General features: G+C 42.3%; 1 protein-coding gene across 1 annotated transcript; it reads left to right on the top strand.

The window, feature by feature from the left end:
* Positions 1 to 578: 578 nt before the first annotated feature.
* SPATA2 (spermatogenesis associated 2) lies at positions 579 to 13,059 on the top strand. Its single transcript, XM_060230807.1, has 3 exons — positions 579 to 1,054; positions 5,054 to 5,479; positions 9,473 to 13,059. Exons 2-3 carry the CDS (start codon positions 5,162 to 5,164, stop codon positions 10,718 to 10,720), a joined length of 1,566 nt encoding a protein of 521 aa, XP_060086790.1. The 5' UTR covers positions 579 to 1,054; positions 5,054 to 5,161; the 3' UTR covers positions 10,721 to 13,059.
* Positions 13,060 to 15,358: the final 2,299 nt, after the last annotated feature.

Raw genomic sequence — 15,358 nt, forward strand, 5'->3', positions numbered from 1 at the left:
GAGGGACCTCAGCAGGGTATAATTCTGTAAAGCCCACCCTCTCAGGCAGCCATTTTCTGCAGGGTAACCGATCTTGGTCATTTGGAGATCAAGCAGATAAGCTCTAGGTGGCACCTGGAGGTTGGTAACCCTACCTGTGGGACTGTTAAGGCTTACAATATGACAATGTCAGAAGGATTGATGTGTTAGCTTACTGCAACAAAACAAAGCAAGCTCAGTTACCCCTTAAATACTTAAATTTATTTCATTATGAGCTTTTCGGGCTCATCTCAATGAGAAAAATTTCTGGAAAAGTAAACTCTGTTCCATGAAACTCATATTGAAATAAATGTTGCTACTCTGGACTATTTTGTTTTGACAAAAAAGCAGAAATTCAAGTAACTCCACGATTGCTGTAATCTTCTCAGAGGTACAGATAGGTGCCCAACGGTAGACCTTCCATGCATTTAACTGCACACCTGTCCGAATGGCGCGAGAAAAGTTCAGACCCTTTAAACACTCTCTATGACGTCACACCTTTCGGCTCGCCCTTCTCTCTACGCAGGCGCACTTAAGTAACACCCCTTGTTCGTCATTCTGTTACCTTCTCAGACACCCTGCCCCATCCCCAGCGGCCTTCCATATCTCTTCGTTGCTGCTGGAGATTTAACGTTTTTACTAAGACAATACAAGACCCAATAAAAAATAAGGAAAACCACGTAGCCAAAAAGGTGGACGATCGACACGGTTTTAAGCTACGGGGGCTCGCGCATGCGTAAGGTAACTCAAAAAGACCGAAGGAAGAGGAAAGCGGCCTTTGGCTTTGCGCATGCGTGTTTCGCGCCAGAAAGGCGACGGCTATTTGAGGCCGATTCCGTAGTTGTTACTTCCGGTTTCCTGGGCGAGGGAAGGGGGGGGAGGAAAGAGAGGGATGCGCATCCGGGTCGTGGACGATTTCTTGGCTGGCTAGTGGCGGTGATTACTGGACTGTGGTCTTCTGTGGAAGGTGTTGAGGTGCCCTAAGCGGATTCCCGCGCTTCTCGCTATGAGTTTCTGAGGGAGACCGAAATAGGCGGTGAGTGGGGGCGGCTGTGGGGGCGGAGATACCGAGTAGAATGAAGGGGGGGGGGTCTCCTAGCGACCTTGCCGAAGGGTTGGGTGGGGGACTCTTCCCAGGGGCCAGTGACAGCTCGAGTGGCCTCCGCTTGGACGCTTTAGCGGACCCTGTCGTTAGCCATTTAGTGGAAAGAGGGCTTGATCAGGGAGGTGGAAAGCCCCCCACCCAACTCGGCTGTGCTTTCGGCTCCACTTGTGGGCTGCTTGTACAGTAACCCGTTGGATCTTCAGGATCACGGTGTGCTTTAAAAACTAGCGCAGTTTTTCTTTCGGTTTTAAGCATCGGTTTTTGCATGCATCCCTGTGGTGACGGTCTCAAGATTCATGATCATGTTTCATGAAGGGGGGTAGCTGTTACTCCACAGCATCGATAATCCCACTGAATCACTATAACAGAATCAAGAACATCAAGAGTAATCAGAAACGCACATCTTGCTTTTAATTATTGTAAACTGTATGAATGATTTTATTGGATATTTTGTGTTTTAAGGTTTAATGTGGTTTAATCTGCTGTTGTTAGCCGCCCTGAGCCCATCAGGGGAGGGCGGGATATAAATCTGATAAAATGAAAAAATCATTTTGACATGATCGTCTCCACTCCGCCCCCAAGACAGGTGAGCTGTAGGCATCTTTTTGCATGCATACCTGTCATATCTTTTAAGTGGCTTTGACTGGGATTGATGAAAAACATTGCAAAGACACATGGCACTCTAGGGCTGGGTTGGGTGTATGTGTATTTTAATGTCTGTTCCTCTTATGGCTTCATTGACCCTCAGGCCTAGTTGAGGGGCTGGGGAATATTCAGCTGTGATGCTTGAAAGGCTTTACTCTGGGTGAGAAATATGATGTTTCCCAAAGGGGAAAAGGGATCTTGTCATTCCTTTTGTTATGTTCCCTGCCAGTTTGCAGGATCAAGCCAGGGCAAGCAGATTGTTAACCATATTATTGAGTTACAGGTCTTGTGATGTGAAAAATCCTGGACATTCACTTGCAAGCAACATCTAAGGCTGTGCAACCAAAGCAGGTCTGGGTTTTCATCCTGCTTTAGTAGTCTGTGTTCTCTGCTGAGGCAATAATATCTGAAGGCTTGAGAAAAATAACATGTATTGAAACTAAATAAGAAAAAGTGGTAGAAAGTAATTAGTTCATAATTATTAAGGAAGTGAAAGCCCGCAAAAGTCTTCTACATGTAGTTATTTCCTGAAGCTGTTGTTTGCTGAAGTTCTTCTGTTGCACTTGGCAAATACTTATAAGCTACCACCCTGATAACAGTGTACTGTGTTGTACTAGATCAGGGGTGGGGAACCTTTTTCCTGCCAAGGGCCATATGGATATTTATAACATCATTCGCGGGCCATAAAAAATTATCAACTTAAAGAACAGTGCTCCGCCGAGGGAGAATGATTGAGGCCAGCAAAATTAATGCAAATAATTGTTTTTTAATTTGAAGTCATGTGATGAGAGTCTAATCTGGCGCGCGCACCCACACACACCCACTGCAAATACATAGGTCCAGGACTTTTTTGTAGAAAAAGCTCAGCAGGAACTCAGCATATTAGACCACATCCCTTAATATTAGCATATTAGGTCACACACTCATTAGCATATTAGGCCACACCATCTGGGGTAATCAAGTGCGAATTGAACTGTGACAGTAACTTTTCCAGGTCCCGCAGCAATTCTGGCCGGCCAGCCAGGCCCCAGGGAGGCTGCCGCACAGTACATCTGGGCCCTGTGATCCCTGCCTGGCCCTAGGGAGGCTGCTGCACAGTGCAACTGGGCCCCACAATCCTCGCTGGCCAGCCAGGCCCCAGGGAGACTGCCACATGACTCGGTTCGGCCTAGCAATCCCTGAGGGCCACACCAAGTGACCTCGAGGGCCGTATATGGCACTCGGAATGATGGTTCCCCACCCCTGTACTAGATCATGAAAAAGAGATAAAGAGGATGCTGGGGAAAAGCATAGGTGCTGGGTTGTGTAAATTTGTCTTTGATATCTGAGAGCTTTGAGTGTGACTCAGGGCTAGCTTATATGAACTGAAAAGTTCACTTCACAGTACTCAGTGCTTCCTGGGGGGTGGACTTAAGCACAAGTTCAGTTTGATAAATTGAATAGTCTTGCTGTGAACAGATTTTGCGGCTTTTAGACTCAGGGACGTGATATTTGCATAATGAAGATTATGCTAAACTGCTGTGCAGAAATTATGTGTCTACAGATGGTAAATCATAATTAAAATAAGGAGGATGGAAGTCTTATACATTCTCTGTCTTTAACAGAAGACCCTAGTTGATTCTTGGGGACTCCTGTAGCTTGGCATCTTAAACAATACAACAACCCCCTTCAGTACAGAACTGCAGAGCATTCCAATCCAACCAGTTTTCATACATGATTGTGTTTTATTTTGAGCAGTAGGTTGTTTGTTTAAGTGATAGATTTCTAACTTGTGAATGATTGTCTACTAAGAATTTAGGGCTTTGCTCAGGCTACCTTGCAGTTTATCATCAGCTATTAATAAACAAGATGTTTAGGGTTATATTGAATGAATCTCATGCACTTCATCCATTTTACTGATTTTTTCCAAGGACTTTTCATGAAAGCAGAATGTCCTCTCATGCCAAGAGGAAATTATATGCTCTTTACTGAGGGAATCTACTGAGCAAAGCTTTGTCTAGGTTTTACAGAATGGGCCTACCTAATGCTGAACCTGGAATGAAACCATGTTACCTCTTGTCCGAAGTGCTAGTCAGAATACCTCCTGCAATTGGAAGTGTTAAGGGTCTGGAATGCTTCACAAATATAGACAGATGTTCTCGTATTGTAAATGTAGGACTGAGACTGAAAGAGAATGGTTTGCCTAATGCTACCTGTGAGTAGTTGACAGAAGCAAGATTTCAGTCAGCGTTTCTTGATTCTCCTTCTCTGTTTGTGTTCTTTGTTAATAAGAGGTCTGTGAGATGCTGCTTCTCTTACTTGTAACTTCATTCATCTTTCCCCCCGTGTTATTTGATTGTATAAGATATACATATAAGATATTTGCCCTAGTATCTGCTCAGGTTCATTACTACATGGAACAGGGCTAGTATGACATCAGTGTTTTCTGTTGTACAGGTTGCAGTAACTAGAGTTGTCCTTTTCACAATGCAAAACAGTTCCCATTGATTCAGCACTAAGTCTAAATAAACGTTCAAGAGCTTTACTCCAGAGGACATGTGGATAGAATTGTAGACTTAGTTTTGGTTCTTTGTTTTCTGAAATGTAAAAAAAAGTGAATTGATAGACACAGGCTGAAGTCTAGTGAGGAAAATTTGTATATACAATTGGGTTTCTCTGTTGCCAGCTTTGGGACAGAAGAGAACTGCTTGCATTCCCATCTACAATAGCAGGCAGTGGGATCATGTATGGGCCAAGGAGCCTAGACTGATACCTTGTGCTTTCCCTTCAGATCCACTTTTTGCCAAGCAGATTTCCCTGTGTTAGAGTTCATTGCAGTAAAACTGCTTAAAATTAAAATCGTCAAAGCCTAGTGTAAAAACCTGTTTTGTAAAGTTACATAACTGAGCCATGATGTACTTGGAGAACAATGTATAATATTTATCTTTTTCCAGTGTTTGTTTTCAGTTCAGTTGTTCTTCCAAGAACCCTGCCACATGGGTTTATCTATACCTAATAATGGTGGTTATTTATTTATTTATTTGTTCATTTATAGCTCACATTTCTCCCCAATAAAACTTACAGAAACTTGTATCATCCTCTTCTCCCCCAGGCGGTTATAGAAAGCGTCATTTCAACTGCAAAAGCAGATGAGGCTCAAACAAGCTCTAGTGTCACTACAAAAGTGGGAAAAGCCCGAGAGCTGTCATTCTAAAGGTTCTTTGGTAGGGCCTTAAGAGGAAAGGAATATTACATGGCATATTTGATTAACGTAATAATCAGTGACGTGTTTTTTTTCTTCTCCAGGAGCCTCTGCATTCCTATCTCATATAATATCTACTGATCAGCTTGCTTTGGAGTAACTATGGAAGAGATGAGGTAGCCGCCCACGAGCGTGCTAAAATCCTACTTCAGATGGATACAAAATATAAAGAAGATGTATTTAGGAAGTATATACAATTTCACCAATCCAAATTGGATACCTCTGATAAGAAGCAGCGCCCAGTTAGTGAAGAGTACCTGCAAGTGGCAGCTTCAGCCTTACTCTGCCTTCCTAAGATTGATCCCTTTTATAGATTCCGGTTGATAAAATTTTATGAGATAGCTGAACATTCTCTTCGGTCCTTGAAATCTTCAAGTTTACGTTCACTCCGGAATGCTTTTGGTGTGCTGGAATCAGTTGGAGTTAATCTTTTTCTTTACCCTTGGAAGAAGGAATTCAAAAATATAAAGGTGAGGACACAAAAGCCTCTCTCCTAAGCCTATTTTTCATTTTTGCCGTCAAGGTGATTTAGGATTGTAATGGTGAGGCTGATCCTGGATATTAAAAAATTAATGAAAGCAAAGGCAGCCATTTTCATACTTTTCTACCAACACAAATAGTGAGAAAGAATTTAATTTTAGACGCATACTTGAAAATAATCTCATACTAGGAAGCACCTTGGCTTACAAAGGACTAGTGGGTTAATTGATATTTAATTGCTACTGGCAGGGCTTTTTTTGTTGTAGGAACTCCTTTGGGAGGGATGGTGGCTCAGTGGTAGAGCATCTGCTTGATAAGCAGAAGGTCCCATGTTCAGTCCCTGGCATCTCCAACTAAAAAGGGTCCAGGCAGATAGGCATGAAAAACCTCAGCTTGAGACCCTGGAGAGCTGCTGCCAGTCTGAGTAGACAATACTGACTTTGATGGACCCAGGGTCTCATTCAGTATAAGGCAGCTTCATATGTTCATATATGCATGTTAGACCACACCCCTCTTATGTAGCCGATCCTCCAAGAGCTTTTTGTTCAGTCGCACAGTGGAGTCCGACTCTTTGCGATCCCATGGACAAAGTCAAGCCAGGCCCTCCTGTCTTCCACCATCCTCCGAAGTCTGAAATTTATGTTCGTTACATCAGTAACACTGTCCAGCCATCTCCTCTTTTGCCGTCCCCTTCTTTTACCTTCTGTCTTTCCCAGCATCAGGATCTTCTCCAGTGAGTGCTCCCTTCTCATTTGGTGGCCAAAGTATTTCAGCTTCAGCATCTGACCTTCCAGTCTGAGTTGATAGGCCCTACTGTAAGTTCTTGGAGGTTTGGCTACATCAGGGGTGCGTGGCCTAATATGCAAAGGAGCTCCTGCTACAAAAAAAAGCCCCGGCTTCTGGTATCTGGGAGTATTAGTCTGACAGGATTTTACCTATATATAGATTCCATTGTCCTGATTAATCTTGATTATAATATGGGACATAGTTTCTTTTCAAAAATGAATTCTTATTTTAACATTTTAATAAATTAACATTTATTCTTTTTAAAAATGAACCCTTATAACATTTTATTTAGGGAAGTTCAGTGGCATTTTATCCTCGCAAAAAGTTATAGACTGAAAGTATGACTCTGCTGAGTTGGGATTTATCCAAAAGTTTTATCATTTCATCCTTGACCCTAGGCTTCAGCTGTCTTTTAATTTTATTTTTACCAACTGCCTCCTTCTTCCAAAGGAAGGACATTGTTGTTTTTCCCCATACTCCATGCTCTGTCTCTTTCCAACCACCATGGAGTGTAAAGAATGCATTGAAAGTACGCAACCATAAACTAGTGTGAAAAGAAAAATCATTGATCTGTTTGGAATCTCATATCTCTCAGGGCAACTGTGAACTTTATATAATGTATTTATATGCCTTTTTTAAAAATAAAACCAACCTCTTAAAGTGATTTTCAAATAAATCCATATATAATAATTAAAACACCATTTAATATTAAGAGCCAGTTTAAAAACAATGTTTAGTCTGACACAACCCTGCAGAAGTAAATGAACAGCCCGCACAGAACTTGGCATCTCATTTGGCCTCAAAAAAACATTCTTGCTCATGCTGAGGTTGTTGTGATGGTGGCAAGTGCCATCAAGTCAAAGTTATGGGGTTTTCAAAGCAAATGTCCAGAGTTGGTTTTTCATTGCCTCCCTCTGTGTCAAGACCCAAGTATTCCTTAGAAGTCTCCCACCTATTACTAGCCAGGGCCAATCCAGCTTAGCTGATGAGATCAAGATAGCTTGGGCTATCCAGTTCATAGCGAGGCTGTTCTAGCCTCTTGTCAGGGGGCAACAAACATGGCAAAAAGACCATAGGGTCCTCTGGGGCTCATATTGGGAGACGCAGTCTTTCAGATAAGTGAGTCCCAGGTCAGAGAGAGCTTTAAAAGTCAACAGCAACACCTTGAACAGGAAATAAGTTGGTAACCATTTCATTTAACCCAGAGTTGCTGTAATCTTATCAGTCCTTTTGACAACTGTCGACAAATATGCTGCTGCATTCTGAACCAATCATAATTTGTGTTGTCTTCAACGACAACCCCGTGTAATCTAGACTCAAGAAAACATGGTTGGTGTGACCATGTCAGCTGTACCAAAGAAGGGTGGCATTCCTGAACCATATATAATTGGAAGAAAACTTTCCTAGCCATAACACTGTTCTCTGTCAATGACCTTAGTGCCAGAGCATAAGAGATATTGGATCAGGCCAGCAGCCCACCCAGTGTCACACAGTGGCCAAACCACCACCACCCCCCCTCAGGCTCTTCAGTGCCTCCACTAACATGAAAGGTACCCCTTCAGAAGTCAGCAACAGAATTGCTTCATTGTCCTTCCTAGCCAGTATTGCCTCCATCAGAAATGAAATTTTGCTATTTTGTCCATAGCTGCTTGGCTGTGGAATCCAGGGTACCACCTAAAAACCTGAGATGGCAGCATCACAGGCTTTCATAAGTACATAAAACAGTTGAATGTCAGCTGCATGCTGACACCCAAGTCCATTGTTATGAACATCTTGCTAAGTGGGTGTCCATAGATATTAAATGATGTAGGGAAAAGAGCAGGACCCTGGGACATCACACACATTAGCTCCTAGGGAACAGACTCTGAATTTCCATTTGCTACTGTGTGTTTACTAAAATAATTTTTAACGCTATTAAAATAGAGCAACTCCTTTGCAGTTACAGACATGTTCCTGCTTGTCATGGTAACACTTAAAAGTAAACGATAGAAATAAAAATGGAATTGGGTTGTTCATGGAAACATGAAGAGATGGATCTCCCATCAGTCACAACTGTCATACCTCAAAGCACACGCTGTTTGTAAATATTTACCACTAAATGGTAGGAATGAGGACGATATCTAGCATTTTAATGGGTTGCATCAGGGAAATAGTTGTTAAGTTTATGAAAGCTTCTACTTGGCTTTTTCAGCAAAATGGCATGGTATATGAATGTGGTGCTTTCTTGTCCAAATTCTTGATATTGAAAGCTTGTTTGTGTGCACCATCAGTGGCCTGTCCCTGTAAAGTGGAGAAAGCTAAAGTGCTATTATTGTCTGATCATTAGTGTGCTGAAATAGTCCCATGGTACAATCCTGAGCAAAGCAATACCTTTCTAAGTCTATCAAAGTCGGAGGCTTGGCAAGATGCAGTTCTGTTTAGAATTGCAATTTTGGCACTGTCCACCATAATGTTGATGCTCAAGAGCATGGAAATTTTTCACAGCCCTGGAGAAGGTTGGTACCTAAATACTGCTTTGCTTATATTCCACTTTTCTCCCCAGTGGGGAACTAAAGTGGCTAACCTCATTCTCCTCCCAGATATCAAAGCTAATATCTAAATTATTTTTTGCAATCTTAATCTTGGTTTTCTACCTCCAAGGCAAATAGCATAATATACTGGCACTGAGACTTAAACTAACAAATACATTGTTACTAAAACTTTAATACAGTTAAAATGTCATTGGCTGTGGTTCTTAATAAAAACATGCAGGTTTTTGTACTTACCCATCCTCCTGATACTCCCACAGCTTTTCAGGTGGCAGTATCTCCAGCTGTCCCTACCCACCTGCTAATTCTTCCCCAAAATACATTTGATACAATTATCTATTATAGATGAAAAGAAAATGCTTTGTTACGTTAAAACTGAAAACATGTGTTGTGTGAAATAAGAGTAATCTGTGGGTTTCTGTTTGAAGATTAATCCACTGCACTTTAAAATATTTCCTTGAGCATTGTACGGCCCTGGAAAATGCTATTTGTTTCATAAAGAAATGCAGACAGGGCGTATTGTGAAGAATAAAAATAGCATTCTGGGCTTGCACTTCATCTTTTAAAGCAAGCATTAAGGTGCAGCATTGTTCGATTCAGTGAGTACTGCAGAATGTTATTTAGCTGGGAGCTGAGTTAGTAATCTTTCTCTTTCTTTCCCATCTTCAGACTTACACAGGGCCTTTTGTTTATTATGTGAAGTCTACCATACTTGATGAGGATATAAGGCAGATCCTGAACTCAATGGGCTACGTCCAAGAACTTGGAACAGTGTATAAGCTCAAAGACCTAGTAGATACCCTGCAAGTGAAGCTGGTATCATTTGAATTGTACTTGGCCAAAGTAGAGTGTGAACAGTTGATTGAAATTCATTTGCAAGTGAAGGATAAAGGATATTCAGAGCTTGACATTATAAATGAGAGGAAAAATAGCAACGATGATGTTCGAGGCTGCTCAGATGCCTTGAAGCGCCGTGCAGAATGCAAAGAGAACCTGAGCACTTCCATGTCACGGATGGTACTTCAGAAGTCTGCCAGCGAGAGAGGCTCTAAAGATTACTTCAAGCCCAAAGTTACCAAACCTTCAAAATCAGTGGATGCCTACGATAGTTACGTGGAAAATAAAAAGCCTCCTTTGATGACTTCCTTAAGTCTCCGAAAAGAACCTATTTTGGTCGATACTGAAGACGACATCAAAGATGAAATAATACGTCCGTCTCCCTCTCTCCTTGCCATGTCAAGTTCTCCACATGGGTGTTCTGAGGAATATTTGCCAGTCTCATCCCATGCCAATGGCATACTAAGAACGGGTGTTCCATACAGTACCTATTATTCCCCTCAAGACGATTTAGATTTATATACTGACCCTGATTCTAGAAGCATGTTAAACTTCAAAAGACAGGAGTCTGCTAAACACGATGTGTGGCTGCTGAGAAACGATGCCAATCCTAACTATCATAAACGTATGCATTTAGCCAAAGAGACCACTCCCCTTAAGTGCCAAAGCTGTGGATTATCTTGCGGCACCTCTGTTTGCCAAAAGTGTGACAGTTTGCTCATTTGTAGGCAGGAGTATCCAGCAATGAAGCAGAGCAGCTATTCGCTCAAAACTCTCTCTGGCGAAGGCGTGTCATCTGGGTCTGCAGCACGGGAAAAGCCTCAGTACATGTTACAAACTCAAGAGCGAGTCCCTCAGTTCACTTCCAAATCCAAGCCTTCGGGTTCTTCCCGCTGCGGCTTTTGCAACCGGTCAGGAGCCGCAAACACATGCACTTTCTGTTCAAAAGTCTCCTGCGATGCTTGCCTCAGTGCTTACTATTACGATCCCTGCTGTCGAAAGAGTGAGCTCCACCGGTTCTTGCCAAACAATCAGTTAAATTATAAATCCAACCAGCTGTCACACCTGGTTTATAGATAGATTATCTTTCCTCCCGAAACTATATTTTGGGACAAAAGGGCTAAAAATACAAACATGCTGATGTCGCTGGTAAGAAATATCACCCTACTGACCTCTTGTTAGGAGAAAAGGAAAAGTAGGACATGCCCTAGTATTAGACAGACACATCTCAATGTAGGTACCAGTTCTTGATGTGGCTTCACAACATGTTGTCCAAACAATAGTTTCTGCTGCTACTCTTTTAGGTAACTCAACTGAACATTGCTCCATTCCCATGTAGAGGGGGAGAGGAGCTCTGGGGTTCTTTTTCCTCCCCCTTTTCAGGAATAGGCAGACATTGCACTCCAGTTTTTGTTTCCCTAAGGAGACATCATGCTTCTGTGTGTGCATTGCTGTTACCACCTCATCTACATTATCCAGCATCAGAGCAGTAACAAAGATGACAGCCAGGAAACTGAGAACAGCATTTTCAGTGTATTGTGAAATTGTCTGTTTGGGCAGTTTGCACACAAGGTTCATCAACTTGCCAAAAAGAGATTGGGGTGTGTGTCTGCTTCAGAAGAGGTTTAGATGCATTTCCTCATCTTTGCTAGGCAAATGGCCATGGGAATCTCATCATCTCGTCTTCCCCCATCCCGTTTTCCAGGATACCATATGACATCACAATAGAAACCTAGTATTTAAGTGTTTGCCAATACACCCTTCTTGTCTTTACTGTTTTTTAATAAGTGAATCTGTGTATGTTGTGTTATGCCCAGAGTGACAATGAGTCCAGACTGAATTTTACCTTCTGTTATGTGTGTATGAAATCCCATCCTTTCTACTGTAAATAGACAATTTGGAAGCAGTTTATATTTTAATAAATATACAGAATGTTGTGTTTTTCTAAAAGAAAAATGCTGAAGTCCTGTAACTTAAAGTCTCTGGGTTATTTCTTCAGGTAACATTATCCCTCTCCCCTGTACTGTATAGCCCCTACAGCTTTTAAAGGCTATTGTTGTAGACTGATGTCCCATGAAATCCGTTTGTCTCTCCTTTTGCTTATTTCTGTTGGTTTGAGATTCTGTTCCTGGTAATAAACAGTGTCATCCCAGCCCTTCCATACACAAACCAAGCTCTTTGAGAAGTACTAAATTGTGCCTCAGCAAGGAATGGAAGAGTTGGCCATACGCACCCACCAACTCTCATTCGTCCTTGCCAGGAGGACTTTTGTGTAAAATACATACCGTTCACTCTGTGGCAAATCTGTATCATTGTTTTGTGATAACATAGATTTTAAAAAGGAAAGGGTTGTGTCATTCCCAGTTTAGTAAAATGTTTCAACCTTAAAGCTGAGTCTGCATACTCAATTTGGGTTTACACCCACAAAGGCTATCAATGTCGTCTCCACAATTTATTCCTTAAGTAGGATAGTTATGCCATTTCATTCAACTCTGACCTTTGTATCAGGTTAACACTTTTGACCCAAAAACTGTACATTTAATGAGCATGGTTGTAGATAGGTAGAACTAAGAATTGCTGTCCTTTCACCCTTCATGTGGCGAACAAACCTAAATGGTTATTTTTTTTTTTAAGTGTGTTTTTCTGGGGCGATGGAGGGGAGGAGCCTCACACGGGAGAGGGTTAGGAACATGACAGTTTTATGAGCATTGTAAGTTTGCTGGAATGCTTTGGCTGCAGATGGTTATCAAATGTGCAGTTTCAAAAAATGAGTGTTTGAGAATGCTGCCAACAGCAAACTAATACCGAGAAGATTCACATCATGAGGAACAGTATAAATGAGATTACTGCTACGGTGCATTGAGTATTATTATTTTTTTTACAGGCAAATATTACCTTGCTAAGGAAGGCTAAGGGAAATGGTTGCACAAGTGAATAATTAAGGTTTTTAAAAACTTTGAAGGATTTTTTAAAAAAAATAAATATATTAGTATACTTGTAGATACAAGATGTATATATTATCAAATTCAAAATAATTTTACTATTTCTAAAACAGGTTGTAGAGTTTCTTTTGATGTATTTTGTTTCTGCTTCAGCCTCAAAGCATCATGCCCGTCTTTCTTAGGCTGCTATACTGTGTAGCTTCTAGCTCTGTCTCTCGTTCCAGTTCCACATTGCTACTCACACGACACTAAATGAACAAAAACTGTGATGCCACGTAATTTATACGGTGAACATAGCAGGGACTAATTATATTACTTTTAAAAAAAGGAAGCAGTCCTATGTACATATCTGTCATGGAATTCCTGTAGTACAGAACAGTGTTAAATTGCAAGTAACACCATGCTATATATTTTTATGTGTATCTTACTGTATGAAGTTGCTGTGATTGAGACAGTAAAATATATGCTAATTTAAAATGCAGCTGTTTGGCATCTGATTTGTTAAACATCTGAACTGCTGTCTTTGCAACACTTTCTCCTAAAAGTAACTTGGGGTGGGGAGGGGCAAGAATGCTCTTGTTTGCATTGACATATTTACAGGGTCCATATTTACAGATCCAATTTGGTGCAATGGTTAAGTATGTGGACTGTTATCTGGGAGAACCAGGTTTGATTCCCCACTCCTCCACTTGCACCTACTGGAATGGCCTTGGGTCAGCCATAGCTCTGGCAGAGGTTGTCTTTGAAAGGGCAGCTGCTGGGAGAGCCCTCTCAGCCCCACCCACCTCACAGGGTGTCTGTTGTGGGGGGAGACGACATAGGAGATTTTAAGCCACTCAGAGTCTCTGATTCAGGGAGACGGACGGGGTATAAATCTTCTTCATATAGCTTACAAAAGCCAGTGGTTCAGTTCTCATGCTTGTTCTTATAATGGTCATCCATGGGGTACGTTTTAGAAAAAAGTTGAATGATAAGATAACTTAGGGCCCATCTTCACATTATAAAGTTCTTGGGGTTGTAAGGGATGGTATGAGGTCATTGTGTCAGACATGCAATGGGAGTTTTATCCAGCCCTTTTCTTGCCTGTGACCTCAGCACATGGGGAGAAGAAGCTGCTCCCACACATTCTTTTCACATCAAACTGGCCCATGGAATCTCTATTGCCTCTGCTGCAACTTTCACATGGCTACATGTCATTTTCACACTGGTGCAATTTGAGGACATACAGCAAATGGGGAGAGGATGAAGCCACTTCTAAATGCATGCTGTGGTTGCAAGCAGAAAACAATGCACCTGGGAGGCATGAAACCCCCATTTTGTGTCTGACATAAAGTCCTGGTGTCATCCCCACTAAGCGCCAAACTTGATAATGTGACAATTAGCTTTCAGTAAGTCATAGCAGAATGGAGCTTTGAATATAGGTAATCTAGTTCAAGACTGCTGTTTAACAATGTTCAGTTAACATGTTGGCTGTTCAAGGATGTGATGCTAAATCTGAAGTTGTTCCTCTGCTTATGGGAGAGCAATTTCTGGATCCAGCTGTCATAAAAATACGGTAGGTGAACACAAGGCTGTAGCGTTCTAAAAGGAGGCATCGGTTGCAGAGGAACTTGGGGGGAGGAGATGCTGTTGCTGTCATTTTGCCCGTGAACTTCCTAGAGGCAGCTGATTGGTCAATGTGTGAACAGAAAGCTGGACTAGATGGGCCTTTTGTCAGATTCAGCATGGCTGTTAATAATGGGTGACCCATGTTTGGTGTAGTGGTTAAGTGTGCAGATTTTATCTGGGAGAACCAAGTTTGATTCCCCACTCCTCCACTTGCAGCTGCTGGAATGGCCTTGGGTCAGCCGTAGCTCTGGTAGACTTGTCCTTGAAAAGGGCAGCTTCTATGAGAGCTCTCCCAGTCCCACCCCCCTCACAGGGTGTCTGTTGTGGGTAGGGCCACCAAGTCTCTCTGCTGCTGCAGCGGGGGACTTGTTCCTCGCGCACAACGATGATATCACCCAGAAGTGATGTCATAGCACTGGGGACATTGTTCTAGGAACGCTCTGGGATTCACAATAAAACTCTATGGTACCATAGATTTTTACTGTGATTCCTAGAGCATCACACCGGAAATGCTCTAGGACTTGCAGTAAAACTCTTTGATATCATAGAGTTTTTAGCACGAGTCCTAGAGTGTCCCTGGTGCAATGATGTCACCTCTGGGTGATGTCATCATGCCGCGGATGGTGCGTGCCGGCAGGGCTCTTTGGGGGCAGGGATCTCGCCAGCGGCTTGTCCCCTGCCGGCAGGTTGGGAACCTCCAGAGTGGGGGATCCCCCGTCCCCAGCAGGAGCTTGGCAGCCCTAGTTGTGGGGAAGGAAGATAAAAGAGATTGTGAGCCACTCTCAGATTTGTAGTGGAGGGTGGGATATATATCCAATATCATCTTCTTGAAATGAGGTTTGCTGGTGAATAATTGAGTGAACATGGGGGTGACTTCCCTTGGGAAAGTGGTGGCGGTGGGGAGGTCAGCTCTTCCTGTCTGCAAACACATGAAGCTACCTTACATGGAATCAGACCCTGGGTCCATCAAAGCCAGTATTGTCCGCTCAGACTGGCAGCAGCTCTTTCTCAGGTAGAGGTCTTCCACATCACCTACAACCTGATCGTTTTCATGGAGATGCCAGGGATAGAAATATTTCTGTATATTTGGAAATGTGACTGTTCTTTTAAAATTTATCGGATTCAAGCATCAGCATTTTTGCATGACTCAGGTTATTAATAAAATCCC

Source organism: Heteronotia binoei, chromosome 2, assembly GCF_032191835.1.
Source record: "Heteronotia binoei isolate CCM8104 ecotype False Entrance Well chromosome 2, APGP_CSIRO_Hbin_v1, whole genome shotgun sequence".
Taxonomy (NCBI): Eukaryota; Metazoa; Chordata; class Lepidosauria; order Squamata; family Gekkonidae; genus Heteronotia; species Heteronotia binoei.